This window comes from Melanostigma gelatinosum (genome assembly GCF_949748355.1).
Source record: "Melanostigma gelatinosum genome assembly, chromosome: 12".
In the NCBI taxonomy this organism is placed as follows: Eukaryota; Metazoa; Chordata; class Actinopteri; order Perciformes; family Zoarcidae; genus Melanostigma; species Melanostigma gelatinosum.
This window is the reverse complement of record NC_136645.1, coordinates 18,462,590-18,488,839: the sequence shown is the minus strand read 5'-3', so window position 1 is coordinate 18,488,839 and position 26,250 is coordinate 18,462,590. Positions and strand designations below refer to the sequence as shown.

The 26,250-nt window shown below is 44.9% G+C and overlaps 1 protein-coding gene across 1 annotated transcript in view; it reads left to right on the top strand.

Moving 5' to 3' along the window:
- Nucleotides 1–267: 267 nt before the first annotated feature.
- lyst (lysosomal trafficking regulator) overlaps nt 268–26,250 on the top strand; it is a 39,258-nt gene continuing 13,275 nt past the window's right edge. Inside the window, exons 1-25 of the mRNA XM_079280298.1 lie at nt 268–466; nt 3,131–3,221; nt 4,097–6,206; nt 9,349–10,297; nt 10,415–10,576; nt 12,675–12,816; nt 14,784–14,995; nt 15,095–15,161; nt 15,576–15,685; nt 16,660–17,029; nt 17,123–17,279; nt 17,393–17,566; nt 17,668–17,828; nt 18,568–18,758; nt 19,335–19,580; nt 20,451–20,624; nt 21,367–21,516; nt 21,795–21,932; nt 22,020–22,218; nt 22,312–22,440; nt 22,971–23,595; nt 24,424–24,604; nt 25,074–25,243; nt 25,360–25,590; nt 25,778–25,944. Of these exons, the coding sequence (XP_079136424.1) occupies nt 275–466; nt 3,131–3,221; nt 4,097–6,206; nt 9,349–10,297; nt 10,415–10,576; nt 12,675–12,816; nt 14,784–14,995; nt 15,095–15,161; nt 15,576–15,685; nt 16,660–17,029; nt 17,123–17,279; nt 17,393–17,566; nt 17,668–17,828; nt 18,568–18,758; nt 19,335–19,580; nt 20,451–20,624; nt 21,367–21,516; nt 21,795–21,932; nt 22,020–22,218; nt 22,312–22,440; nt 22,971–23,595; nt 24,424–24,604; nt 25,074–25,243; nt 25,360–25,590; nt 25,778–25,944 (7,498 nt within the window). The 5' untranslated portion in view covers nt 268–274. The remainder of the gene's footprint in view (nt 467–3,130; nt 3,222–4,096; nt 6,207–9,348; nt 10,298–10,414; nt 10,577–12,674; nt 12,817–14,783; nt 14,996–15,094; nt 15,162–15,575; nt 15,686–16,659; nt 17,030–17,122; nt 17,280–17,392; nt 17,567–17,667; nt 17,829–18,567; nt 18,759–19,334; nt 19,581–20,450; nt 20,625–21,366; nt 21,517–21,794; nt 21,933–22,019; nt 22,219–22,311; nt 22,441–22,970; nt 23,596–24,423; nt 24,605–25,073; nt 25,244–25,359; nt 25,591–25,777; nt 25,945–26,250) is intronic.

Below are 26,250 nucleotides of genomic sequence, written 5' to 3'. Positions count from 1 at the left end.
GGTTTTCCTTGAGATCCCTTCCATAACTACATTGAGATAAATCTGTTTTGGTTTATTTTAACTGCTAAAGAATGTCTCCATTAAGAGGTACATTTAGAAGAAGCAAAGTATGGGACTTGGTATTTTTAAGGAGGCAGAGATTATTTCACAACTTTTCATTTTTATTCACCCAAAAATGACGTTTATTGGTTTCTCTCATGAAGGACGACCTCATGATCCCCCCCCCCCTTCCCCCCCTCTTAAGATGTCTTCTGTCTTCTGTTGCAGCTCAGACATGAGTGGGGCCAGTAACACACTGGCGAGAGAGTTCCTGACCGACGTGCATCAACTATGCAGTGCGGTGGCCCAGAGAGCGGAGGCACGGGAGGAAGATGAGGAGGAGAGTCACATGGTGGCGCTGGGAGAGTACCTGGTCAGGGGGCGGGGCTTCCTGTTGCTCAGCACCCTGGACTCCATCATTGACCAGGTGAGGATGCTCAAGGCCACAAATGAATCATCATGAAAAACATCCATACTGATCAGTCAAGATCAGCATTCTTCATGACAGACATCAGATGGTAAGATTAAAGAGGCATCTGATGGTCACAGTGCAATAAAACCCATCAGTGAAACATGTAGAACATACTGTATATTTATAGTGTCACAGGAATTAACTTCACTTCATGTTGTTTTTAATACCCTGCTGACATTTCATTTTTCACATGATGAGATGCTTATATTTTCATACCTGTACCTAAACTCAGACATCACTTTGATTCAAAACACTCTCCCAATTTATTTTCCCGCCACATGGAACATATCGTCTCTGTATTTGTTTAGGGGCCTCTTAGGCTTCCTCTCTACATCTGTGGCTGGTGCTACTAAAGTTTGCAGATGATCATATCTATAAATCTATAAAGGGAAATGAGCTCTGCAGTGCCCATAAGTTGTTTGATTTTGTGATTGATTGCAGAAAGTCGGTCTCTACGTTCTGCTGCTGCCGCACGCGGGAGTTGACAGCACTAACTTTGTGTGTATATATATAATGATGTTTTTATAATATAATACACTCAATATATCAGTATTACTCTCTTTTGAAATGGGTTTCACAGATATTGTTTGTACCTGGTTTGGTGGAAATACTGAACCATGACGGGCAAAGGTGGCCAATCTGTTCGTTGCCGCCTATCTACAACAGCGAGTTGTGAGCACTTTATTTAGGTGCTCGTGTTAAGTGACAGGAAGGGCTTCACAGAAGCAGGTATTGTCTGCTCTGTTAAATGGCACCAGACTGTGACAGAGCCCAGTGTTTCCTCTGCCTTGTGCTGGTTCAGCGGAGCCCAGGCGACACTGGTCTCACTGTGTTTGTGTATTGATCTTATCCGCGAGTGTTTTTTGGGGTCAAGTAACCGTTTAGCAGAGGCTCCTCTCCAGGCTGAGTCCTGTAGCTTTCAAAAGGTTCTCTCGGCTGCAGAGTGAAAGACTGGATCACCAAGTTAAGTTATTTTGCCGCCAAACGGTCTTTTCAATAAGAAGTCTATAATCCTCTGACTTGAAGTAACGACTGTATTATTGAACGAGATATTATAATGTGCTGAATGTGAACCTGTGTGTCGGCATCCCTCGTATCGTTCACATCCTTCAGCTAATTTCACACACATTCATGATATTTTCTCCTTTTAATGGGAGCCTTCGGTACTGAATTGTAATGCATTCATGCATTCGTTTTTTATGACAAGCTACAGCTGTGTGTGTGTGTGTGTGTGTGTGCGTGCGTCGGCTGTGGGCTGGACGGAGTCGAGCCTTCGGTGGCAATTGGGGTCAGGCACTTTATAAACACTTATTTACTTGTGGTTTGTAAGAACTTGGGGGTTTTGCAAAATGTGCTTTCACACTGTGATTCGAGTCTGTCTCGGGAGGATTTTCCTCAAGTAAGACTCTTATTCCTTACATTAGTAAAACTATTCCACACATAACCAGTAGTCATGTTTAAACATAACGTAAAATAAAATTGTCTATAAATTATTTTGTATGTGAATCTCAGGGATATACATTTATGCATATTTTTTCACTGACCAAGTCATCTCAGAGTCCATCATCAACTGAATAATTCAAAAGGCAAACGCTTAGTGACAACCAGATAAAAGGCTGTTTGATTTACAGCTGGAGGTGGTGAGAGGTGGAGCTACACCAGTCGATCTGCCAGGCTGATGTATGTACGGATCTTAGTTTTTTAAAGATATCATATCCGTGTACAAAAATGCCAAGCGAGGTTTGAGGTAATTTCTGTAACCATCACATATTTTATATTGACACTGTAAAATGTCCCGCTCAGTATGTCGGGATCTTGGTAGCCGAATGGTTACAGCGCATGCCGTGTAACTTGGATGTTGCCGGTTTGATTCCAGCTGGAGACCTTTATTGCCTCTTTTAAAATAATAAGAGCTATTGGTGAATATATCGCTATCAGATACCGATATCGGTACAATATTAGCTTCTCAAATCCAATATTAGCCGGGCTCTAGTTTGAGTGTTCAAAAACGAGTATCAAACAAAAAGCTTACTTGATTAGTGAGTTAAAAATCTGTAACTCATAAGAGTCGATGTCGGTCAATATTTGGCAGCCATTGGCTATCCATCAACACCACAAAGGTGACTGACTCATTAGCTTGGAGAAACTGCACAACATATAATGAATGAATGATGTTTGTCTTATACAGTGAATAGAAAATAGGAGTACGTTTTTTAAATTTTTTAATTAACGCATGATGCCGTTGGTTCTCTCTCTGCTGTGAGGTATGCTCTGGGTAGACATGAGATCCCCCAGGTCTTGGAAGTAAGGCCGTCATGTAGTTGCTACATTGCTCCCGGACACATTTCACTGAGGACTAACTAGCCAGCTAGCTAAACGCACACAAATAAACACCTAACTCCTGGAATGGAAAACGTTGTGGAAAACAGTTGAATTCAGAGTGCAAGCTAATCTTAAAGTAGCTAAATTCTCTTTGTTGAAAGTCGTGAAACACAAAAGGGACATTTGTGCTGAGTTGATCTTCGTGGGAGTGTCTGGGTGTGACTTCAGAGTGTGACCGAAGGGAGAGGGGCAGGGGAACGTTCTAGGTAACCTCAGTTTGTTTTGTGGCACTCTCAGGAACTCACTTGCCGGGAGGAGCTGCTCACTTTGCTGCTGTCTCTGCTACCACTGGTCTGGAAGATCCCTGTGCAGGAGGAAAAAGCCCCAGGTCAGTATTACCACAAATACTTCATGCGAAACTCGATCCCTTGTTCGTGTTAATGTTGAGTTTAACAGCACATTCCTCGCACTGCCCAGCTGTAAAGCATGTGACTATCTCTCAGTCATGGCTTGTAACCAATGACTTCAATTTACATACTTCCTTTTATGAGTGTAAAATATGCTGCGCATGTTAGTTCTCTGTAATTTGCAAACTTACATTTTGCATACGGTAATATCTTACCGTAATATATGTCCATCTTTTACATAATTCTATGCCAATTATTAAGATGAAGCCATGTTCTGGCATTAGCTTTGGTGGGTTTATGTGAAGGCAGTGGATTGTGTGCACATTGCTTTTGACTGTAAACGGTGTCTGTGAGGTTCTCATCAAGTGACTCATTTTTTATGTATTTGACTTGCTTAACAGTGCAAACAGTGTACCGTGCTCAGTTGGTGATGGATGGATTGTGGTTGATCTTTGTAGCCAATGTCTGCTTAACGATGACTCTTACAAACACAAGCTGCCAGTCACACAACAGGAGAGGAGTAGTGGTTGCAGAGGCTTGTGACTCCAGGATGACACTGGTATTTAGTAAAGGACTGCTGATCCAGGCTAACATGGACCCGAGACATTTTTACTTTAATTAATTCCTACTCACTGAGCGTGTTTTAACAAACACAGAATGGCTGTTGACATGCAGCTGAGCTTTATGTTACTTTACGTTAAAGTGAAAATGGAGTCTCAATTTCGAAAAATGTGATCTTAAATGTGACACGTGTCATTACTCCTATATCACTTCAGCAGTATTCAATAACAGTATTAAAGTCTCGAGTCTTCATGAATGTCCAGAATGCAACTGACAGATTTCTTTATGTTGACAGATTTCACCCTGCCGTCCCTACTGGAGGTGTTCCTCAGCCGGGAGGTGAAGGCCACCCCTCTCAGAGCAGGACAGAAGGCTGCGACAGATGAACAGAACTCTGGGAAGAGGTCCCGTGTTGGCAGTGGCACCTGGAAGTCGCGGCGGTCACGCAGAACAGCGCAGAGATACTCCGTAAAGGATGCTCGGAAGTCCCAGGTTTCTACCTCCGATTCAGAGGCCAACCCTGAAGACAAAGCTGGCCCAGGCCCCGGTGGTGCCAGGAGCCGAAGGTCACATGGCTCCACCGTCCGGGTAAGCTGTCAGCATCATCGCTCAGAGGCCTCACAACAGTTAATGTCCACCGCCGCTGCCATCGCAGAAACCATGAGTGCACCATACCCACACCCCCGAGCCCCTGGGTCCCAGATGGTGGACACGGAGACCCTGACGGACCCAGCTGCAATATCAATTTTCAACCGCATGGAAAACTCGCCCTTTGATCTCTGCCATGTGTTGCTTTCCCTGCTGGAGAAGGTCTGCAAGTTTGACATGAGCATCAACCACAACCCTGGCCTGGCAGTCAGTGTCGTGCCTACTCTCACTGAAATCCTGACTGAGTTTGGAGACTGCTGTGGTCCAGGAGGAGGCGTTGCAGGTGGAACGGGGGCCGAGGAGCTTGCTGGAGGCTGGATGGAAGAGCCCATTGCACTGGTCCAGAGGATGCTTCTACGCACCATCCTGCACTTGATGTCAGTGGATGTGAGTCAGAGTGAGACCCTCCCAGACAGCCTGAGACGCAGCCTGACAGACCTGCTGAGAGCCACCCTCAAAATCCGAAGCTGCTTGGACAGACAGAGTGACCCGTTTGCCCCTCGGCCGAAGAAGACCCTGCAGGAGGTCCAGGATGACTTTTCATTCTCCCGCTATCGCCACAGGGCGCTACTGCTGCCAGAGCTTCTAGAGGGAGTACTACAAGTGCTGCTGGGTTGCCTGCAGGCTTCCACACCCAACCCCTTTTTCTTTAGCCAGGCGCTGGAGCTCATCCATGAGTTTGTCCAGCACCGCGGCCTGGAGCTGTTTGAGGCCACAGTGCTGCGGCTGGAGGGACTCGGCAGGGCCAGGGATTCTGAAGTAGGAGGTGAGGCTCCAGAGAGGCTACGGGGTCTTATTGCGGGAATCTTTAAGATCATCAGTGCTGTCAAGAAGGCAAAGTCGGAGCAGCTGCATCAATCTGTGTGTGCCAGACGGCGGCACCGTCGCTGTGAATATTCCCACTTCCTGCATCACCACAGAGACCTGTCAGGTTTGCCCGTCTCTGCTTTCAAGCAGGCTGCTCGGCGCAACCCCTTTGAAGAGGATGGAGAAGGCAAGGAAGGGATGGACGGGGACGCAGTGCGTTACCCCGAGCGCTGCTGCTGCCTGGCTGCCTGCGCTCACCAATGTCTGCGGCTCTTGCAGCGATTGTCCCCCAGCGGGCCGGCTGTGTTGCAGGTACTGGCTGGGGTGCAGGCTGTTGGAATCTGCTGCTGCATGGACCCCTGCTCAGTCGTAGGACCCCTGCTGCATGCCTTCCAAGCACCAGGTCTGCGTAGTTACCAGTCCCATGTTCTCAGTGTCCTGGGCAGACTGATCCTAGACCAGCTTGGTGGGGGACAACCCTCAGAGAAAGCCAAGCTGGCCTCCTGTAACATCTGCACTCTGGACAGCAGCCAGCTGCCAGGCCTGGAGGAGACACTGCAGCAGGGGGAACCTTCAGCCGTGTCCACCAGTCTGTGCTACCGCTCCCAGGGTATTCTGCCAAGCGGCGGGGGGGAAGAGGACATGCTGTGGAAGTGGAACGCTCTGGAGGCCTATCAGGAGCTAGTGTTTGGTGAGGACTGGCAGCTGAGCCAGCAGATAGCTGGCCATGTGTGCCACCTGACCCTGCGGGGCAATGCTATAGTGCAGTGGCAGCTCTACACACACATCTTCAACCCTGTGCTGCAGAGAGGGGTAGAGCTGGCCCACCATGCCCAACAGCTGGGGGTTTCCACTGTCTGTACTCAAGTCTGCAGCTATCACACACAGTGCCTGCCTGTGGAGGTACTACTCATTTACCTGCAAACGTTACCTGCCCTTCTCAAATCAAGGTGAGTGGTTTTTACATTATTCCTTGGTCATCTGTCTTTTCTCAGCATTTCAGGATTCTGCCGAAGATGTTTTGAATTTAATTTCTATTCGGTGGAAAGATCTGTAGCTGCAAGCTGTTCTTGATTTAAGTAAATGTGCTGAAGCACCAATAATGCTTTATGTGTTCTGACTAATGTGTCATTACATTAATGTGATGCAGGTGGGTGCTTTTGAAAATTGTTTTGGCAACTTTCTCACTCAAGAAAAGGATTCAGCTCCTTTTTATACTACCACATAAAGCAAATATAATCAGCCAGCTCAAAGACGACACCTAATCCACTCGGGCATTGTTAGTCATTAGATCTGTCTATCCAGGTCATTGCTAATTGATGCTAATCAATAATTTATTTCAGCTTTGTGTACTGAGTGACAGATGGAAGATTAAGTGACTGTTTATGTAACACTGTGACGAGTGCAGTATTCTGGCTGGAACAGGTGCTTGTGGTATTTGTCCGAACACATTTAACAAAATGCTGCCAAAACAGACTTGGTATAATACTGTATTCATTTAGTTTTTTATCGGTTGAATATTGAGTTCTCAGCTTTGAGACAATCAAGAGACATGCAGGTTGTTAAACACTGAATTGCCCATATGTGTGAATGTGGTGTCCTGTGTCTGTGTGAGACCTGTCTCGGTTATAAATACCAGCTCGTGCCCAATGCATGCTGGGATAGGTTGGATCCCCGTGCGACCCTAAACTGGATCAGTATGAATGGAAAATAGATGGATGGGTGCTTTGAGGTGGTCTGTCAGCGGTGGGCGTACAGTTTCCATATTAAAATTCAGAGTATGTCATTCTACTCTCTGAAGGTTTTGACTGGCATTCAAAGTCTTTACAGCTGTGATGTTTGTCATCTGAGTCGCTTCAAAAGACACTATAGAGACAATTGTACGTCCTACAGTACAGTACCTAAGTATATACACTTTTTATATTCAGATAAATCTCCATTTATGAGTAGGATTTTCCTTAAAAAAGCAATGTATAGACTGATACAAAAGTAATCCCTCTCATCATCACTTATGACCTACTAGAAGTGTGTGTAAATGTCTGTATATGCACAGACTCTGCAGCCCTCAGCCTGTATTTTCTTATTTTGCAATGTTCAGCAAGGGCGTCAACCTCTATAAAAAAACGTAGCGACCACGTGCCAGATCGTAAGCATCCAAGTTGGAGGCTCAGAAAACGGTCGACACGGAGCCAAAAACAATTATACAGAATTGTTCACCCGTACTCTTTAAAACACTGACAACAGTAATCCATCCCTACAGTATGAGAGGGCATAAAACCATATTGGCTCTTAAATTGAGACCACTTACTGTTGCTATAAAGTGTAATGTCTCTTTATTCTTTGTTGTTCCAAACAGCTCTGAGAATTCCACTTAATGCAGCTTCTAATTATCCGCCATACAGTTTATTCAACACATTTAGATTTAGTCTGTTTTATCACAATTGCACAACTTTATTGAAACTTCAGCACACAAGGTGAATAATACAGCGGTTGCTCAAATGTAACGTGCAACTGGTCTTATGAATAATACAACTTTTTGTTCTTGAACATTGGCAACCAAGTTGCAATATTCACAACACAGCAAGATCAATAGAAGGATGACTTGTAGAGCAATGCTTACTGAACTGCTGCTTCTGTACAGGGCAGACCGACCCATCCTCGCACATGTACGTTCAGTCACTAGGTTGGAATATACGGCTCAATCTGGTGGGTCAATTACTTATTTTATAACCGCTCCCCCTCAGCCTTCTCCCAAAACTGTTAAATAATAGTCAGCTGTTTAAAATGTCTCCAAACAGAAGATTCATCGTAATCAAGCTGCGCTTTTAGCCAAATTATCTCTGGGCTCAGTGGTAGACCTTCTATGTGGCATTAATCTGGCTGTAAGCACATTCTCCACACTAGCCTGAAGGACAAACTGAACCTGACTGCCATGTTCAAATTATTGTCAGCGAGTACAAGGATCGGAGAAAAGGAGTCTGCTCAAAGCTTCACGTCCTCTGAGATCCAACCTGCCTCTTCATCTGCTTGCACCTCCTGTAGCTCTCTGCATTACAGAACACCATCTTTTTTTGCAGATGAGAGCATTAAAGAGTTATTCTGATGAGCTTGCACACCACTAATGAAAAGAGGAAATGTTCTGAAAAAGAAGAATTAATCAACTCTCCATTGATTTGGAGGAAGACTCGAGAGAGGGTTTGAATTGGAGAAAAAAAATCAGCAAAGTTATTATTTATTAAATTTACACATTTCACGTCCTGAGCTCAGAGCTTTGATTGAACATCTGTTTCAGTTCCTTAACATACTCTGTAAACAATCCCATGCTGAGATGAAAGTGTTTTTATTTTTCAGTCAGTGTATACTGTCAGCACATCTCCTCCGTGTTCTCTCTCTTACCAAATGTTGATTCAACCTTCACTCAGAGGTGACGCATTATTCTTTGAGGTAATTTACCCTCCATTGTGGGAGTGTAATTCATTTTTTTTAATCACTGCCTCAATAGCCTGTGTTTACCAGTAGAAGACAATTATAAAAGGGTAAAATGTCAGCTTTGTTTAGCTAAATAAACGTGCGATAACTTCCACACAATGTGACGGAAATGTGTCTTTTGTGGCTCAGTAAAACATACGCACAACAACAAAACCCACATTAGATAAGAAAGCGAATGCAGTGTATGAAGCTGGAACTTTACAAATACAACAGGTTGTGTTCATAAGCAACGTAAGCACGTAGTGTCCTTCACAGTTCATCTGGCATGTTAATAGAAGTCGGGCAATATATTTAAAGGAGTTGTGCCTTCGGGGAAATTATATCTGCAACCCGATGGGAGGAAATTAAATCAGTGAAGGAAGAAGTGTGACGGGTCCTGTGCGGTGGCGGTGACAAGTTTGCAGTTTGTTAGATTAGACTAGAGTGCTGCCATTTATTTTAATTGCTGGGAGAGTTTAAAAGTGTGCAGTTCACATCCACCCTTTCTGTCACCATATGAATCCTTTCCTTCACCAGTGAGAGGCACTCTGCCTGTATTTATACTGCATATTTATATTTATATTCTGCTTTACTCTGCTAAGTTTCCAATATTTTCTGTTTCAGGGTGATCAGAGACCTTTTCGTCAGTTGCAACGGGCTCAACCAGGTGACTGAGCTTGTCTACCTAGACCAGACACGCTCTTTGGCCTTGAAGGTGTTTGAGACTCTGATAATAGGCATCGGACACCAGCAGGCTGATGGGGTGCTTCAGGAGCTGGAGAGTGCCGATGCTGAAGAAAGGGAGACCGTCTTGGGCCTGGCCGAGGAACTGGGGTCCCGAGGGGCTGGAGAGGGCCCACAGAGCCTGAGTAAGTTCTACGAAGGCCTAAAGGAGGCGTGCCCACGTCACAAGAGCCGGAGCGGGCAGGGTCGTGGTCCAGGACGCAGCCGAGCAGAGACCCACCTCCGTGTCATCAACCTCTTCTTGTGCGTGGCCTTCCTCTGCGTCAGCAAAGAGGCCGATTCTGACCGGGACTCAGCCAACGACTCTGAGGACACTTCAGGTTACGACAGTACGGCCAGTGAACCTCTTGGCGGTCGACTGCCTTTCCTGTCCCCAGATTGCGTGGCTCTGCCCTCCAAAGAGCAGTTACGCTGCGCTGCAGATGTTTGGTCGGTGTGCCGGTGGATCTACCTGGTCAGCCCCTTGTTTCAGAGGCAGTTCTTCAGGCTCGGAGGACTGGAGGTCTGCTTGCGCCTCATGGCCATGGTCATTCAGAAACTCTCCTGTAAGACCAAGGATGGGAAAGCAAAGAAAAAGAGGGACGTTAAGGGCAAAGGCAGCCCTGAGACCACAGCCCCAGCGGCCTCACTGGGACTGGAGGAGACGACTCGTGATGCAGCCGACGCCCTCGGCACTTCTCCCGCTGAGGGAAAGACCAAAGATCCAACAAAGAGGCTGGAGGAAGAGTGGCAACTACAAAGTATTCGTCTCCTCGAGGCCCTGCTGGCGATTTGTCTGCACAGTGCCAACTCGTCCCTGCAGAGGATAGAGCCTGAACTTTCTTATCAGGTATGTAGTTTAACACCCGACTGATCAATCAACTTAATCCCTCACCACATCAACCGCACGCACAACAAACTTTTATTCTGGCCTCAATTAAACTGTTATCTCTCCTCTGGTTTATAGCTCCAGTCGGTGGAAGAGACTCTGTTCGAGGTGAGGGACCAGCTCTCTCGCTCCGGGGTGGTGAACTCTGACCTTGCTGTCCCTCTGTTCGACTCTCTCCTGAGAGTGGCCTTGGCAGAGGTGTCATCCTGTCCTGACCCTCCTGAGGAGAAGCCAGACAGGGTGAGTCCTGCCTTGGGAGAAACTGTGAGTGAAGTTACTGCACCTTTTTATGTTCTCAAGTTTTTGAAGCAACTTGTGTATAAAGAGACAAATTAAGGTTGTATGGGCAGTCAGACCTGATTGTTCTGCAGCTACAGGAGGTGCTCTCCATGTCCAGTGTTACTCTACTCATCTGTTATCTGTCTCTCCTCAATAGAATTTGCTGTTTTTTAAAATTCTAATAAAAACTAAAATTGCTTCTTATAGTAACTACTCCCTCTTTGTTGCCTTCTACCCATGACGCAAAGTGCCAATGTACACTTTAGTTATCCACTTAGTGAATGTAGCTCCAGTTTTATTCGCGGCTCTTTGATAACGAGCTATGCCCCCCTGGTAAACCTTTGTTGCATGCCATTCCCGTCCCTCTCCCCTTGTTTCCTGTTGTCTATCTCCTATAAGCTTTATAATATGGCTCTATAATACCCCAAAATACCTTGTGCCCTTTCATTAAACAGATTCTCAACGAGGTGACAAACAGGGATGAGTACTGGAACGGGCAAAGAGATCAAAACAAGCAGAAACCAAACAGCATCTTGTTGTGTGCTACCCAACGATATGAACTTATCTTCCAATGTGCCCAATGAGCCGCTGTCAAGGGGACAACGCGTCTTTGATTGATAGAATTTGAATTGCTCCCCCCCCCCCCCCCCCCCCCCCGTAGAATGAAGCAGATTGTGTTCAGTCACCACACACTGCTTCTCTGGCTGAACGCCACGGCAACATCTAAAGCGCAGTGGTGTTTATTCTGGAGCAAACCGTACAATGAAAGGAAAATCATTTTCCAGCCGAGTCGAGCGTCGGGGCGGCCGTGTGTGGCCGCTCGCGCTATGTTGCTAAGCAGCCGTTATCTGCCCCGACGTGCAACAGAACAGCAGACGTTCATTACGATCGCCCTCGTTTAGACCAAGCAGTGGATGCAAACACGAGCCAGCAGGGTCTCAGCTTGAAACCCAAACAGGTCCCCGATGGTGCTTTGGTTCAAAGGTTCTCACTTGTTCATATAGGTTCTTACGACATAGTCGTCACGAACATATCAAAGATTAACTCTGTTGAAATATTCACACGTGTCCTTTAGTCACTGCAACTTCCGCCTTCTTAGTAGCCGCACTAGTAATGCAGGCTACATTAATGAATAGTTCTCAAGACCATACATGGTTAGGACCAGACATGTCACCGCTTTTATTTGGTCCGGGAAGTGAGACAAATGCAAAAACAACATTCTAGAAAGATCATTATTCTTTACTCACTAAAATGACCTCCCGCCTGGTCGTCGCCTCCTCTCGCACAGCCTCAGACGTGTTTTACAAGTCTTAAAATGCCTGTCTGACTAAGCCTGTTCCAACACTGGAGGATTTAGCGTTTTTATATAATAGTGTTACCTATTTCCTAAGAGCTTAGTTCTTTGTCAGTGAGCCCAGCAGAGCGTGATGTTCACTTAACCATAACAAGTATGTGCTGTGAAGAGCCAAGATTAGTCTTCCACCGCAAGGTTTGTCCACTGAAGGACTTTTCTTTGAAATGTTCTCTTCACCTACAATTGAATATCAAAGCTGCCGAGTATTATGCAGAAAGGCATAGAGGTGTGTATCACAGTAAGCCTCTTCTTTCAACTAGTAAACGGTTCAGAGTTTGACTGTTTACTTGTGTGTGTGTGTGCCTACATGCACATATGATGACTGACTGTTCACGTTAAGGCACTGGGCTGTGAGTGCCCTGTAGATCAGCTGATATTCGTCTCATGACCAGAATCCTGTACTTTTTTTTTTTTTGTTGTGTTTTTTCCCCTCCTCACTTGAAAACATTTTGTTGTTTGCTGTATTAGTGAAAGGACCGCTGCTTGTCATGCGTAGTATAGTTTAGCATCACATTCTTAGTCTAGGACTTTTTTTTTATATAACCGCATTGGGTAAGCTCTTGCGAAATATTTTTTTAATCTCACAAACAGCTTGACCGGGCGACGATGTTGTTGCATTTTCGATTGTGAGGGATTAGAATTCATGACTTCTTCTCGCCTCCCCTCCTCTTTCTTCCTCTTCCTCTCGCACTCTGTTTCCGCCAGAAGCTCCAGGTGGTTCTAGCAGGAGATCTGTCCGAGGAGGTGGACGAGGTGCAGAGCTGTGGCATCAAGCCCCCGGGGGAGGAGGAGGGCTACGACGCTGACAGCGAAAGCAACCCTGAGGACATGGCCAAGCAGGACGAGGGTAGGTCCACACGTGCTGCCAAACCACACACACACACACGCACACATATGCACTCCTCTTTAAGAATCCACAGCTACGGCACACACCTGACTGCTCCTAATGATGGTGTCTAACTGGTTAAACGCTACTTGGGCTGTTTGCTTTACGTGTAAGTCTTCCCCTGCAGATTATTTTTACTTCCCCGGGATTATTTATGGAACGCTTTAAATCTCTTTTTCTCAGTGCACTCCGTCTTCTGCAACATTTGTTTTTGTTTGTGATAAATGTTAACAGACTAATCTTGATGGATGGAGAGGTCTCAACCTCTAAACCTGCTGATTTACGTCCCTGGGAAATCTTGCTTCTCCCACTATTGAATTGATCACTCCAACGCATTTGTTGAATTATTATTCATTAATGCATTTCCTTGCATTTACGCGAAGGATTTTCAGCATCATGGTTTCTTAAGAAATGTGCAGTGCAAAACACACATCCTCATTTGGTTTTGCCGTGGAGGATCTTTCGCAATAACAAGTGGCTAGTTTCTATTGCGCACATATGACGGAGCAGAAACAGGCCCGAGCACTTTATTCCCTTCACAACAGCCTCTTGTGTTAGCTCTGTCTCTCCACTCTGGTCTCACCGGTTAAGAACGTGGCCTCATTACAACCTTTTTTCCTTCTTCATCCCCTCAGAATACAATCATTGTTTTAGGTTTTACAACTGCAGGCAGCTACACTCTGTGGCCTCATGAGCTGGATCTTGTGACTTTAAGTCGCCATCAAATGGAGACTTTAACTTCCTGGAAATCGTATTCGTCCTGGAAAACAGTGGATCCTAAAGGGAGAATTAGCCGCCTTTGTATGTGGATGTTTAACCAGTGCTGATGGGGAATGTAGTCCACTGAAGAAAAACCTCTAGATTTTGCCTACATGCACCAGGATGCATTGTGCGCGAACTGCGAGTTCGCTGCGTCTGATAAATAAACAAAATTAATTCACAATTAAGGAGATGTTCTACATACAACCGTACACCTTCTCAATTCAAGTTTCTCTCTTACACCGAACACAGACGGGCTTAATTGCCTTGTTAACTCATCATAAAACGCACTTCATTCAAACTGAACAGAAACAAAGATCAAATGTATCCGTCCGTTAGTCTTTCCACTGTTCCAACAATCAGCAACTCGGCTTTGGTCGAGTGACAAATACTTGAATTAATCCCAACCCAGGCAGTAATAGTCTGTTCTTCCTCTCATCTCAAACAGCCTATCGCTCTGTCTCATTGAACATCATGTAAATTAAATATAATCTATGTTGCCCTTTTTTTTTTTAAAGTTTTTTGTTTTTCAAAAACATTGGTTGCCAGTGTGTAGTTTAGTCGTAGTGCTTTTGAATTTTTTTTATTGTATTAAGTATTTCTGGGTTTTTTTGCTTGATTAACAGGTGTCTTAATCTATCACAGACAACTGTGAAAATTACAATTAAATGCAAACTGATTGATTGTTGCAATTAAATTCAACCTCGGACCAAACACATTTTTTCACAAAATGATATTAAGGGATACCAGGATGGCAGTCTGTGTGGGATATATATATATATATATATATATATATATATATATATATATATATGTATATATATATATATATATATATATATATATATATATATATACGAGAGAGCCAGCTTCATTAATATAAGGAGGTCCCAGCAGCTGTGTGAGAGCCTGCAGGGCTGCTCTCCTGTAAATCATGAGGGGGACTCCTCTGCTGCTCTGAGGCTGCTGAGCACAGGACTCAGGCTAATTCATTTGTATGTGCTGCCTTCAAGATGCGAGGATGGAGCTGAAGCAAGGTATGCCTGTGGATTGTGAAGATGGCGGGCCAGTCAGCTTGACGATTACCGTCTCTCCGTGTCTGTGTGCTCGTCTCTTGTTGTGTCTCTGATCTTGCCCTGGTGTGTGTGTGTGTGTGTTGGTTCTCTTAGGTGTGAAGGTGGAGTCTGCTGTGCTGCATGAGTTTGTGGCGGTGGGGGACGGGCCCAGGGGTGGCGTGCTGCTCTTCCCGGAGATCTGCACGATGGAGCTGAAGCTGCTGGCCACTGGCTCCCCAGACCTGGAGGTTCTGAGCCATGTGTTTCACAGCCTGCTGGGTGCGGTACGCGCAAACCACCGCAATGCTGCCCTGCTCTACGACCAGGTCAGACTGACCGCTCCTTCTTCTTGGTACTACTCTTGATTGTCTTGCTTTTCTCCTCAACTGAGGAATATGACCGACCCCTTGTTCTGTTCCTCACAGGGAGGAGTCAAAACCATCCTGTCTGGCTTTCACAACATCCTCAGCCAAACAGACCCCTCCTTTACAGGTTTGTTATTTCTTCTGGCTTATTTTTATCTTGTATGACAGTGTAGGATGTTATTCACATGTGACATCTAAGGGAAACAAATTGTGTCCACTCAGTTTGCTGTTTTTTCCATTTTTTCCCCTGCTGTTGACATTTCGACTGGGTCCTCAGGGTTCAAATGTCATATTCAATCTGAATAATTTGAGTAATTCTTGGGGAAATCAGTACCCAATGGATTGATTTCATATAGAGACTTTATGTTTATCTCATTAGGTGATATTGTCGCGTGTCTGTGTCCTTTTTGTTTAATTTTTTTTTTCTGAGAGCAAAGCAGGCAGTGATGCTGTTTTGCGTTTTTTGCCTGTGGTCTTCTGGTGCATGCCCAAGTGAATGAAGACTGTTTACGTAATCTGCTCTTCATTGGTCTACATTCAGATTGCCAGACCGTGCTAGTGGAGCTGCTGGTTGCCATGGTGAGCCAGCAAATCACAGCGGAGGAACTGGCTCTGTTGATTCGCCTCTTCCTGGAGAAGACCCCACCTACGGTAAATAACTCCGTCAGTCACTAAATGAGCAGCAATGTACTGTTGGCTTACGTTCAGGGTGTTGACACTGATAGTTTATGATCGCACGTTCAATTTTTACAACACCCTTCCTGTCACGCGCTCTTCTTCTCACTTCCTGGTTCTTTAAGACTCATCAACACATAATGCTCCCTTGGGCCAAACTTCATTCTATATACGATAAACACCAACGTGTGCAGAACAGATGTGATGCTACAAATTATTACCACGCAGCGGGCGGTGTTTGATTGGAATCCGGCAGCAGACATCAATAATAACCTTTCTTTGAGAAGTAGGTGCCCAAAAGGGACGACAGGGGTTTATTTTTAACCATGTGAACAAAATGACGTGTGACCTTTGTTTTCCGTCTATGAAAATGAGACACATCAGTGACTACAGTTGCCACTTATCATTCTTTTTACTTTTTTTGTACTACTTCACAGGATTTTCTATTTTAAAAAGTATGTAAAAAAAAAAGTATTTAAAACCCATGTCCTAGACCTGCTCTTAAAATATGTTTTAAATTTTTATTTTATTTTTTAGTATTTTTTATTTAGTTATTTTTTATTTTTCTCTGTGTATGTCATTTATTGACCCTAGGGTCACATTGTGTTTTTTATGCTTTTAAATGTTCTGCTCTGTTAAGCACTTTGTGATGTTATGTCTGTGAAAAGCGCTCTATAAATAAATTTCTTTCATTCATTCATGTTTTGCTGCATTTGATCAACACTCTCAGGGTGACCACAGCCTTAATGCGGAGCTATTTTAGATTGATCTCACTGTTATAGCAGATATAATACTTAGTAATGTGTGTATCTGTTTTTTTTCTTAATTTGCTTCACTTGATTTAGGGATTAAAAAAAAAAGAGTGAGCCCAAATCGATCTGGTGTTTTCATTATCAAATCTAAAATGATAGACTCTCCTTCTCTCTCCCCATTTACTTTGTTACCCGCAGGAGATTTTACTGAAAGGCATCCTACAAATCGTTGAAGCCAACGTGAATATAGAACCTCTTCACTTCCTGTCCTTTCCTATAACGCTTGGGGCTTCGACCCCAGGAGGGGTGGCCACTGGCTCCAGACCAAACGGGGCTGCCAGAGGGAAAAGTGTTGGTTTGCTCTGGAAGGGCAAACTGTCTCCTGGGCGCAGGGAGGGTGATGCTGAGTACAGACCAAGCCACCTCCGTTCCTCTCCCTGGCACATTGCTCCCCTCCACTTGCCCCTCGTTGGGCAGAATTGCTGGCCCCACATGGCTAGCGGCTTCAGTGCCTCTATGTGGCTCAGAGTGGCAGAGCAGGAGGAGAAGGATGGGGAGAAAGACAAGGGTGAGACACAGATCCTTCACCTAAACGTTTTTTATGCCTGAAATCCATCAATAAGTGAACTTTTTTTGAGATTGTTTTATCATTGTTTTCCAGAGGAGAGTAACGTTCCTGCAGCTGAGTCCCACCATGGCTCCTCTCAGGCTGGGGCGAGATTACTAGAGGAAGGTCTCATTCATATCCTGTCAATGGGCTCCAAGGCACTGACGCTTCAAGTGTGGGCAGACTTCTCCACAGGCTCCCTCACATTCAGGTGAGCTCCAGCATAGACTACAGTCCCGAAGATGTGTGTGACGAATGGGCTGCTATTTCTCAAGTATTCGTAGTTTATGGACCTTGAAGTGCTGTAATGTGCTGTTCCCCCAGGATTTGCATAGACCCAAACGACGAGGTAAAAGCAGGGCTGCTGGCGCAGGCCGACTCTGGTGAGGAGCTACTGAGAGTGGGGCAATGGCAGCACCTCGGCCTCACTTACACCCAGCAGCCAGAGGGCAAGAAGAACATCCATGGCCGTGTGGTTGTCTGGGTGTGCGGCATCAGGTGAGGAACATGTAATAGCAAGAGTAAGACTGTAGCAGTTTAGTTTAAAATCTTGTAAATTCGTGAACATTAAACTTAACGTATCATGCGCTCTGTTTCAGGAAATGCGAGGTGTCTTTGGACTACACTCTTCCAAAAAAGTCCAGTTTATCATCTGACAGCAACAAAACCTTCTGCATGTTGGGCCACTGTACGCCGTCCTCTGAGGATCCGTCGATGCAGAGTAGACGCTGGAGCATGGGCACTGTGCTTCTCTTCAACGGTAGGACCTCCTGTCCTCTTTCTCTAACTGGAATCACGTGTCTATAAGCTCTTACACACTTAATGCCAGAACGGTCGCTCATCATATTTCTACATTCCAATGTGCAATCTGTCGTAATCATTTTGATCTGTTCCACCTCAGTGCTGCTCCCTGGTGGTGCATTACACTGATTAGCAACATCTCTCTCATAAGCAGTATGTACTGTACATAAATGTACGGTGATGTTTTGTGGTGCAGTTATAATTTTATAGCGTAACCAGTCTAATGGCTGTAAAAGGCTGTTGCTGGTATGATGTGTTTCGTGCTGTAGATTCTCAGCATTCTCGCGGGAGGCGAACTGAATACTTCTCTTGTTGCCTCTAATTGGCTGTGAACGGTTTGCCTCTCTGCAATCTCAGCCTGTGAACCTAACTGATGTCTTTCCACCAGCTTAGCCTCTCTGCTGTCGTAGGTAGCAGTTTCTTCTTGGAAGAGAAGGACCGTGAGATTCATCAAAGTTTCATGAAAACAAATAAAACATCAAGGTGTACCATGGCTTCTCGCTTTGCGTCACGTCATATTTTATTACTGCATTGGTTATTGATGGAATGATATGAATAATTTACTCATGGGGTTGATTTTCCATGTTGGATTTTCCACAATTATGTTTTCGGACTTCCGTAACAACAGATTTCCTGTTTTCCTCATTAGGAGATTACTTGTAATTGTAACTCTTTCTCCCCCCCCCCCCATATTTCAGGATCTAGAATAGGAGCTGAGGAGGCCTTGTACCTCTACACCAGCGGGCCTGACCTCACCTCAATCATGCCCTGCAAGTATGGCAAGCCCAGTGGGACAGTCTCTAAGTTTGTCACGCTGGAAGGACTGAAGTGTGAAGATGTACGGGAGCTTCTGATGAAGAATCAGGACGTGGACACAACAGCTTTGGTTGTAAGTCTTAACATCCAAATCACAACAGAACACACACTTAAAAATGCAATAGAAGTGTTTTATTGTCACTGTTGTTTTCACCCAATTTCTGCATGATACAATGCAGATTGACACTGCAGGTAAAGCCTGTACATTCTGTAAGCATAGCAAATCCCTCCCATGTCTTATATATTGTTTCATTTCACGGTGTATGAATTGTGTGCGGTTCCAATTAGCTGTCATTACTCATACTGCACGGTAAGAAGTCATTTTTCCCCCAATGGGAAAAAAGCTATTACAGTTAAGCTGCAGCTTTTTTTTATTGAGACTGAAAATAGTTTCCCTCCCATTAATGCTAATGGCTTTGTTCATAATAACTCTGCTGAGTTAAAATAAGGGAGTAAGACAAGAAGAATGAATGATTTTCCCCTCAACATCTTTATAATTTCTGTTATGCTCTAAAAAAAGTCCAAATCCATGGTAGAAATTGTAGCTACCAAGATTCACTACCGTAAATACCTAAAAATGAATATTAAAAGTTACAGGATGAAAGTTTTGCCTGAAAATAATGAGTGCGTGGATTGTGTTCCTGTACAGGAGAGCTTGGCAGTAGTGTTTGCTCCCAGCAGTCCGAGAGTCTACACCATCTATGAGCCTGTAATCAGACTGAAGGGTCAGGCCAAGACCGTGGTCACCCAGCGGCCCTTCAGCTCCAAGGACGTGCAGAGTGTTTCCCTGGACCCGAACTTCCTCAGAGCTTTTCTCCCCACTGAAACACATGGTCTGCAGAGCGTCCTGCACAAGATCGGTGGAACAGGAAATTTTGTCTTCCTCTTTGCACAGGTAGGACGGTCCATATATTTAATGGAGCTCATGATTACCAGCTGTTGGGATATTTCTGGAACACTGTAGGTTTAGATAGATGTATTCCAGAGAGTGGAAAATGTTCGTTTGATTTAATAAACCAGAAACATTCAGTGAATTTTAAGAACAAGTCACCTCACAGCAATGTAGAAACATGCACATCATAACGTCACATATTGATTGCTTTAACAACTTTGCAACTTTTTTGAGATGACAACCAACACAAAGAAGGAAAGGATTACATCTCCGGGTCATAAACACACTGTAGTTGTACAGTTTAATAGTGCTAGATTAGTTGACCAATAGAAAATGTTCAGACAATTTTTTTTATGTTGAATAAACATTTAAGTTAACTTTGAAGCAACAATTTCAAACATTTAATAATTCCAGCTTCTCAAATCTGATCATTTTCTGCTTTTAATTGTCTCAACATTATAGTAGATTCAAATCTTTGTTTTGGGGGATTTTGGTCGGCAAAAAAAGAAGACGATGTCACCTTGGGCTCCAGGAAATGATGGTTGGCATTTGTCACTGATTTATGATGTTTCATAGACTAAACAATTGATCAATTCATAAAATAATCAAATCAATAATTGGCAGATTCATTAAGTATGGAAATAATTAGTTTTGTTGCTCTTGTTACTTCATAGTTTAATGTCACTTTTACAGACGAAGTTTGATATTCGGCTGGTGTGTGCTTCTTTGAGAACACAATAACTAGCAGGAACATTTTGAAATAATGGAACTCCATCTTCAGGCCTGCATTGGTCACATTTATAATTATTTTTTCGTTTCTTTTCTGTATCCTCCTGTTCCTCCGTCCCTCATCTCTGGGTCTGCGGTGTCCAGACGGTGGAGCTGAGTGACTGTGAGAAGACCCAGGCTCTGGCTCTGCGGGTGCTGCTGTCTTTGTCCAAGTTTAACCAACACCGCATCCATGAAATGGACTGTTACCATGGTTACTCTATGATCCACCAGGTCCTCATCAAGTCCAAATGCATCGTGGGATATCACATGCTCAAAGTGAGTCACACCTTGAACTCTTTGCCGTCTCCAGCACCCACAACCTCTGCTGATCTGTGCAGTCAAACATATGCATCGCCGGCGTTTTTTTTGTTTTTGTTTTTTTGTACCATGAGTCTGATCCAGGCCGCCGAGCCGGTGTTGGTGACCCTGCTGTTACTTGACCCTCTGGCTGTGTCTGTAATTGAGCCGTGTGATGGCTGAGCACTGAAATGGATTCTGTCTGACTTGATGAAACACTGAGCTCCTGCAGAGTCACACAACACCTCTGATTGCCTTTGACACTTTCGGCTTCCACACACGGTATTCTACAGCCCAGAACAGCACTGATTAGTCATATTAAACACTCATAATCATTATAATAAAAGGAGCATGCTGTGTTACAGTTGTTGGATTTTGTTTCTTTTCTATTTGTGCTGCAAAACGACTGCCAACTTCTATCTTAGCTCAGTCCACCCAAAGGACTGTAAGAACTATAACCACTGCAGTTAAGCTGGTCAAAATGACTCTGATCAATACAGACCGGGCTGCTCAGGGAGCAAACGGCAGTGGTTTTGACAGGGTGATAAGCCTTCCAAAAAATTTCATGGAGAATTTATTTGACTCTCTGGGATTCTGTTGTTCCTGGAGAGATAGCGATTATCAACACGTTGAGTTGTGTGTTGGATGAGTGACCAGCACTCTTATTATAGCAGCGCTGTAGACGTGTTTCTGATGCGGTGGCCATATTCTGTCCTTCTAGACTTTACTGGATGGATGTTGCAGTGCACCCATCCTCATCCTGGGGGACGACGGCCACTTCCGTTTGGACACCGAGTCCATCGCTGTGGTGCAGGATATCAGACTGCTCTCAGACGTGCTGTTCGACTGGAAGATCTGGGCCAAGGCTGAGGTAAACTCATACGTCACAGGATCAATCATATTTCCATAATAGCAGGAGACGTAGCACAATGTGGAAACATGATAGAATATACTGTACATAAAGACAAGCAGTCATATTTCTAACTAGGTGATTATCATGAATTCAAATTAGACTTTCTTTTTCTCCACTTTTTTTATTATAGTCAAATGTGAAGTAAGCCAAAAGCATAATGGTGCTCTCAACCCAACTATATAGATGAAGAAGAACCAGTCCATGAGTCTTTCACTGTCTGTGTCGTTTTCTGTCAGTGTGGAGTGTGGGAAACACTACTTGCTGCCTTAGAGATCCTCATCAGGGTGCACCACCCTTATCAGGTCTTCAACATCAGTCAGTTCCTCAAGGCCGAGGTAGTGCACCGCTTTCTGCTCACCTGCCAGGTGTTACAGGTAGGGTCGCAGTCATAAAGGTGCTGTGATAACGCGTTACCTCTTCAGAGACTGTTGCTGCACTGACAACATTGTGTTTGTCTTCAGAAGCATCGGGACGAGCATCTGACTGCCATCCCGCAGGACGTCTGTCTGTCGTTCGTCAAAATCATCCAGGAGGTTCTCGGGTCACCCCCGGACATGGACCTGCTAAAACTGATCTACAACTTCCTGCTGGCTGTTCACCCACCTACCAACACCTACGTCTGCCACACTCCGTCCAGCTTCTACTTCTCACTACACATAGGTGAGGAGGCAGTGCAGTTGAGAGCAGCACCTCTGTATCAAAGTGACATTAATCGAATGCACTGAGCTCTTTTGGTATCTCTTTATTTGTCAGATGGGAAGCTGTACCAGGAGAAGGTACAGTCCATTATGCATCTGAGACACTCAAACAGTGGAGGAAAGTCTGCCAGCAGCTCTGTGGTGTCACTCTCCCCAACTGTCTTCACTGACGCGCCCCGTGAAGGTACAGCTGTTTCAACGAAATTACCCCAACCGTAAAGCACTCCAAGGCATCCAACACTGTGACGATGATTGAATCCAAACCTTCAGTGTGTCGCTGTGTATGTGCCTCAACCAAAACACAGAAATGCGTCACATGTTTAGGGCTGTATCAGCTCTGTTTTCTCTCTCTGATTAATTACAGTTACCAGAGTTTTATTTATAGTACCTAATATAAACACCATTACTTATTGTGGTCATAACATTGCTTTTTTTTGTTTCTTATAGAGCACTCTATGCCTTGGGAAAGGGCTTTATAGATGGAATACATTTGGCTGTGATACTTACAACAAAGCATTGTGATACACTGACTACAAACAACTCTACAGTTTTGTAAATTAATCTGTGATTCTGCTCTGTCACATCATGTTATTCATCACAGCCACAAGTCTAAAAATTACGATTTTCTCTGCATGTAAATAAGGCCCTTTGCAGCCTTCAGTTAGAAACTCTAATCATTTCTTAAGTGCTGAATCATTTTGTTCTCTTTTCCAGGCCATCTCCACGCTCCTTCCCCTGAGCATGGAGGTGATAATCAGTCGTTACGCCTTCCTAGTCTGGCACCGTCTCCGTGCTCCTCTCCTCTCCTGACACCTCGACTCGGACACGGTATCTCTAACGAGGCAGGTGAAGGTGACGGGGTCTCCCTCGCCACTCAGCAGGCTCTTGGCAGCACGGAGACGCTCAAGAAGGGCGGAGCGGACGAGCAGCTTCTGAGCAGCTGTGAATCGGCCAAGACAATCTGTGAGTCTAAGGACATGGGTGAGGGAGGAGCCCTGCGCACTCCTTCCATCAGCGTGGAGGAGGAGCGGGACGAGGCGGCAGAGGTGAACAGCCTAGCAGAGGGCAGCGTTGGGGTGGCGGAGTCTGAGGACAGGTTTGACTGGGCCAGCGACGAGGCGCCGCGCCGCCCTGACAGCCTGAAAGGCATCCAATCGTTCCAGAGGAGCCACAGCAATCTGGCCAGTCTGGGCCTGGCCTTCCCAGCTCCAAATGGCTCCTTGCCAATCGGCCGCTGGCCCAATTCGGCTGACCGAAGCTCCATGCCTGACGACTGGGAGAGCTACACATACTCTCCTGGCTACGAGAGGATGCACAGCAAGACCGAGTCCAATGACGGGTATGTTGCTATAACACATACAGTGTTACAAATACTCTCAGGACGCTCTAACTGAATGCTCAGTATCGTCACAAATTATAATATTGATGAAGTCAGCCCATACCAAAATTTGACCAATCTATAAATGACCTATAGTGGGCACTGACAGTCTCTTTCAACATTTGTTTTAATTGCATGTCCATGTGGGTTTTGTTCTGGTACATGACTCTAGAAACGATAAAGGCATGGACCACTTGGCTCGATAAAGAGGAGCTGTGCATGGATTTGCATCATCTAAATACAGCATTTGGTTATGATAATAATCCTCCAACTTTGAAAATGATTTGTGCTGCAGTGACAGCTTCAGTGTATTTCTACCTGCCAGCCAGCAACTCGAGCTGATAGCTCGAGTTGCTTTTAAAAGTTTTTTTAAAAATCCTGTAATCCTGTTTTCTCACCAAAGTCACTGTTTTCTTTTCATCAGACACAATGTGGGCTGTTGTAGCTGAATTTCAAGTTATACAGGGAACCTTGGAGAGAGAGAAAAATGTCTTACATCCAAAATTCATTTTTATATTCTGATGCTTGAACTACTCTGTCTGTTTTAACAATAATATACGAGTTCAACAAGCAAACAGCTTTGTCAATTCTAGCAGTGCTGATTATGAACATAATTAATTTGAACAGTCAGGCTCTCTTTACACAATACCACCTCTCACTGCAGGACACTAACCTCCTTTAAATATTGTAAACAAATTCACATCCCGTGTAACCTAAAATTAGCGGAAATTCAGCGAGCTGTTGGTGCACAGTAATTCCTTGCTGAACTCTGAGCTGTGTGTTTTTCAGGTCCAGCACTGAGGACTGCCTGGTGCTGATCTGCTGCGGACTCTATGATCTTCTGAGGGGCATCCTGCTGCTGTTGCCTGACCTCATGCTCGAGGAGGTGATGGACAAACTCATCCAGCCAGAGGCCCTCATTGTCCTCGTCAACCACTCGTCGCCTCTCATCCAGCAAGGCGTCATGAAGGTTGGTTCGGTATCCTCTTTGATGAGTGTTGAATACTGTGATGCAGGAGGATCTGATTTAGCTCCAGGAGTCAACATTCAACTGCACTTCTGATGCTGGTAGATCACGTAGTATCTCCCGATCACAATCATTTCACTTTTACATCTTAGAGGAGCTCCAAAGGCACCGGGAGTTCGATTTTGTTACCTTTGGACAGAGCCAGGCTCGCTGGTTCCCCTTGTTTTCAGTCTTTATGCTAAGCTAAGATAACTGCAGTATTTAGCATATCAATCTTCTAACACTTGACAGCAAATAAGCACCAAAAAACACAAAACTCTTCCACTAATTGCTTGTGCTAAACATTTGATGAAGAACAAATCTTTTACTCTGAAATCTTAAATCGGTGCCAGCGTGGTAGCAGAGTATCCCACTCTATTGCCAGTGTTGGGACTGTACCTTTATGTCATATTATTCTGCCCCTCTCTCCCAGCTGCTGGATGCATATTTCAGCAGAGCCCACAAGGAGCAGAAGGAGAAATTTCTGAAGGACCATGGCTTCTCACTGCTGGCCAACCAGCTGTACATCCACCAGGGCAGCCAGGGGCTCCTCGAATGCTTCCTGGAGATGCTGTTCGGACGGCCGGTGGGCCTGGAGGAGGAGTGAGTCCAGGGAAATTGCACAGTTCAAGCCATATCGCCCAGTGTTTTGTCTTGGATTGTCTACAGTATGAATGTGTGGGTTTGACACTATTTTTCTCTTCTGTAATTCTTTCCAGTCTGGACCTGGAGGAAATGGAAAATATCTCACCTTTCAGAAGGCGCTGTATCATCCCAGTGTTGGGTCTTATTGAGAACTCCCTGTATGAAAACTCCTTGGTGCACAACATCCTGTGTATGCTGCTGCAGCTCCTCAACGCCTGCCCGAAGCTGGCAGACATCCTGCTCGACCACGGGCTGCTCTACGTCCTCTTTAACACCCTCTCCACCCTCAATGGCATGGAGAACGGGTACGGCTGCCAGAACAGAGCACTATTCATTCAAACACCTCCTTGGATTCATCGGTTTTGTCTTGAACCCTTTCAGCCATGAATTGAATCAATAATCCTCTCACTGTTCATTGACCTGGCTTATACGAGTGGTCGACTCACTTCGTGCGCTTCATATTTTCTTGCTTGTCTTGTTCGTCCTCTGCAGTATTCCCCTGAATGACTACAAGCTCCTGGTGTGTGACATCCAGCAGCTGCTGGTGGCTGTGACGATCCACTCCTGCAGCTCTTCAGGGTCCCAGTACTTCCGCATCATTGAAGACCTCATTACCTTGCTGGGTTTCATGCAGACCAGCAAGATGCGTCGCACACAGGGTGAGGGGGCTGGATCTCTAAAAATCAATACACAGGCGAAACACATCAGTGTTGTCATCTACTGTGCTCGGCAGTTCTGGGTGACATCAAGCTGTCAATGTCTGCTGCAGAAAGAAAATTCATTATCTACAACTGCAGAGTGGAAAATCATTCGAGAAAGAAAATATGATTTGACAAATATCTCACATCTCCGTGTTCCAACTAAATCATTTTCAAATTTTTTCCATAAATTAGCTCTCTGAAACGTATCTCTTCCCCATTAGCACTTATTTATTTTTTGACATAATCATTCTGTGATTACAGAAA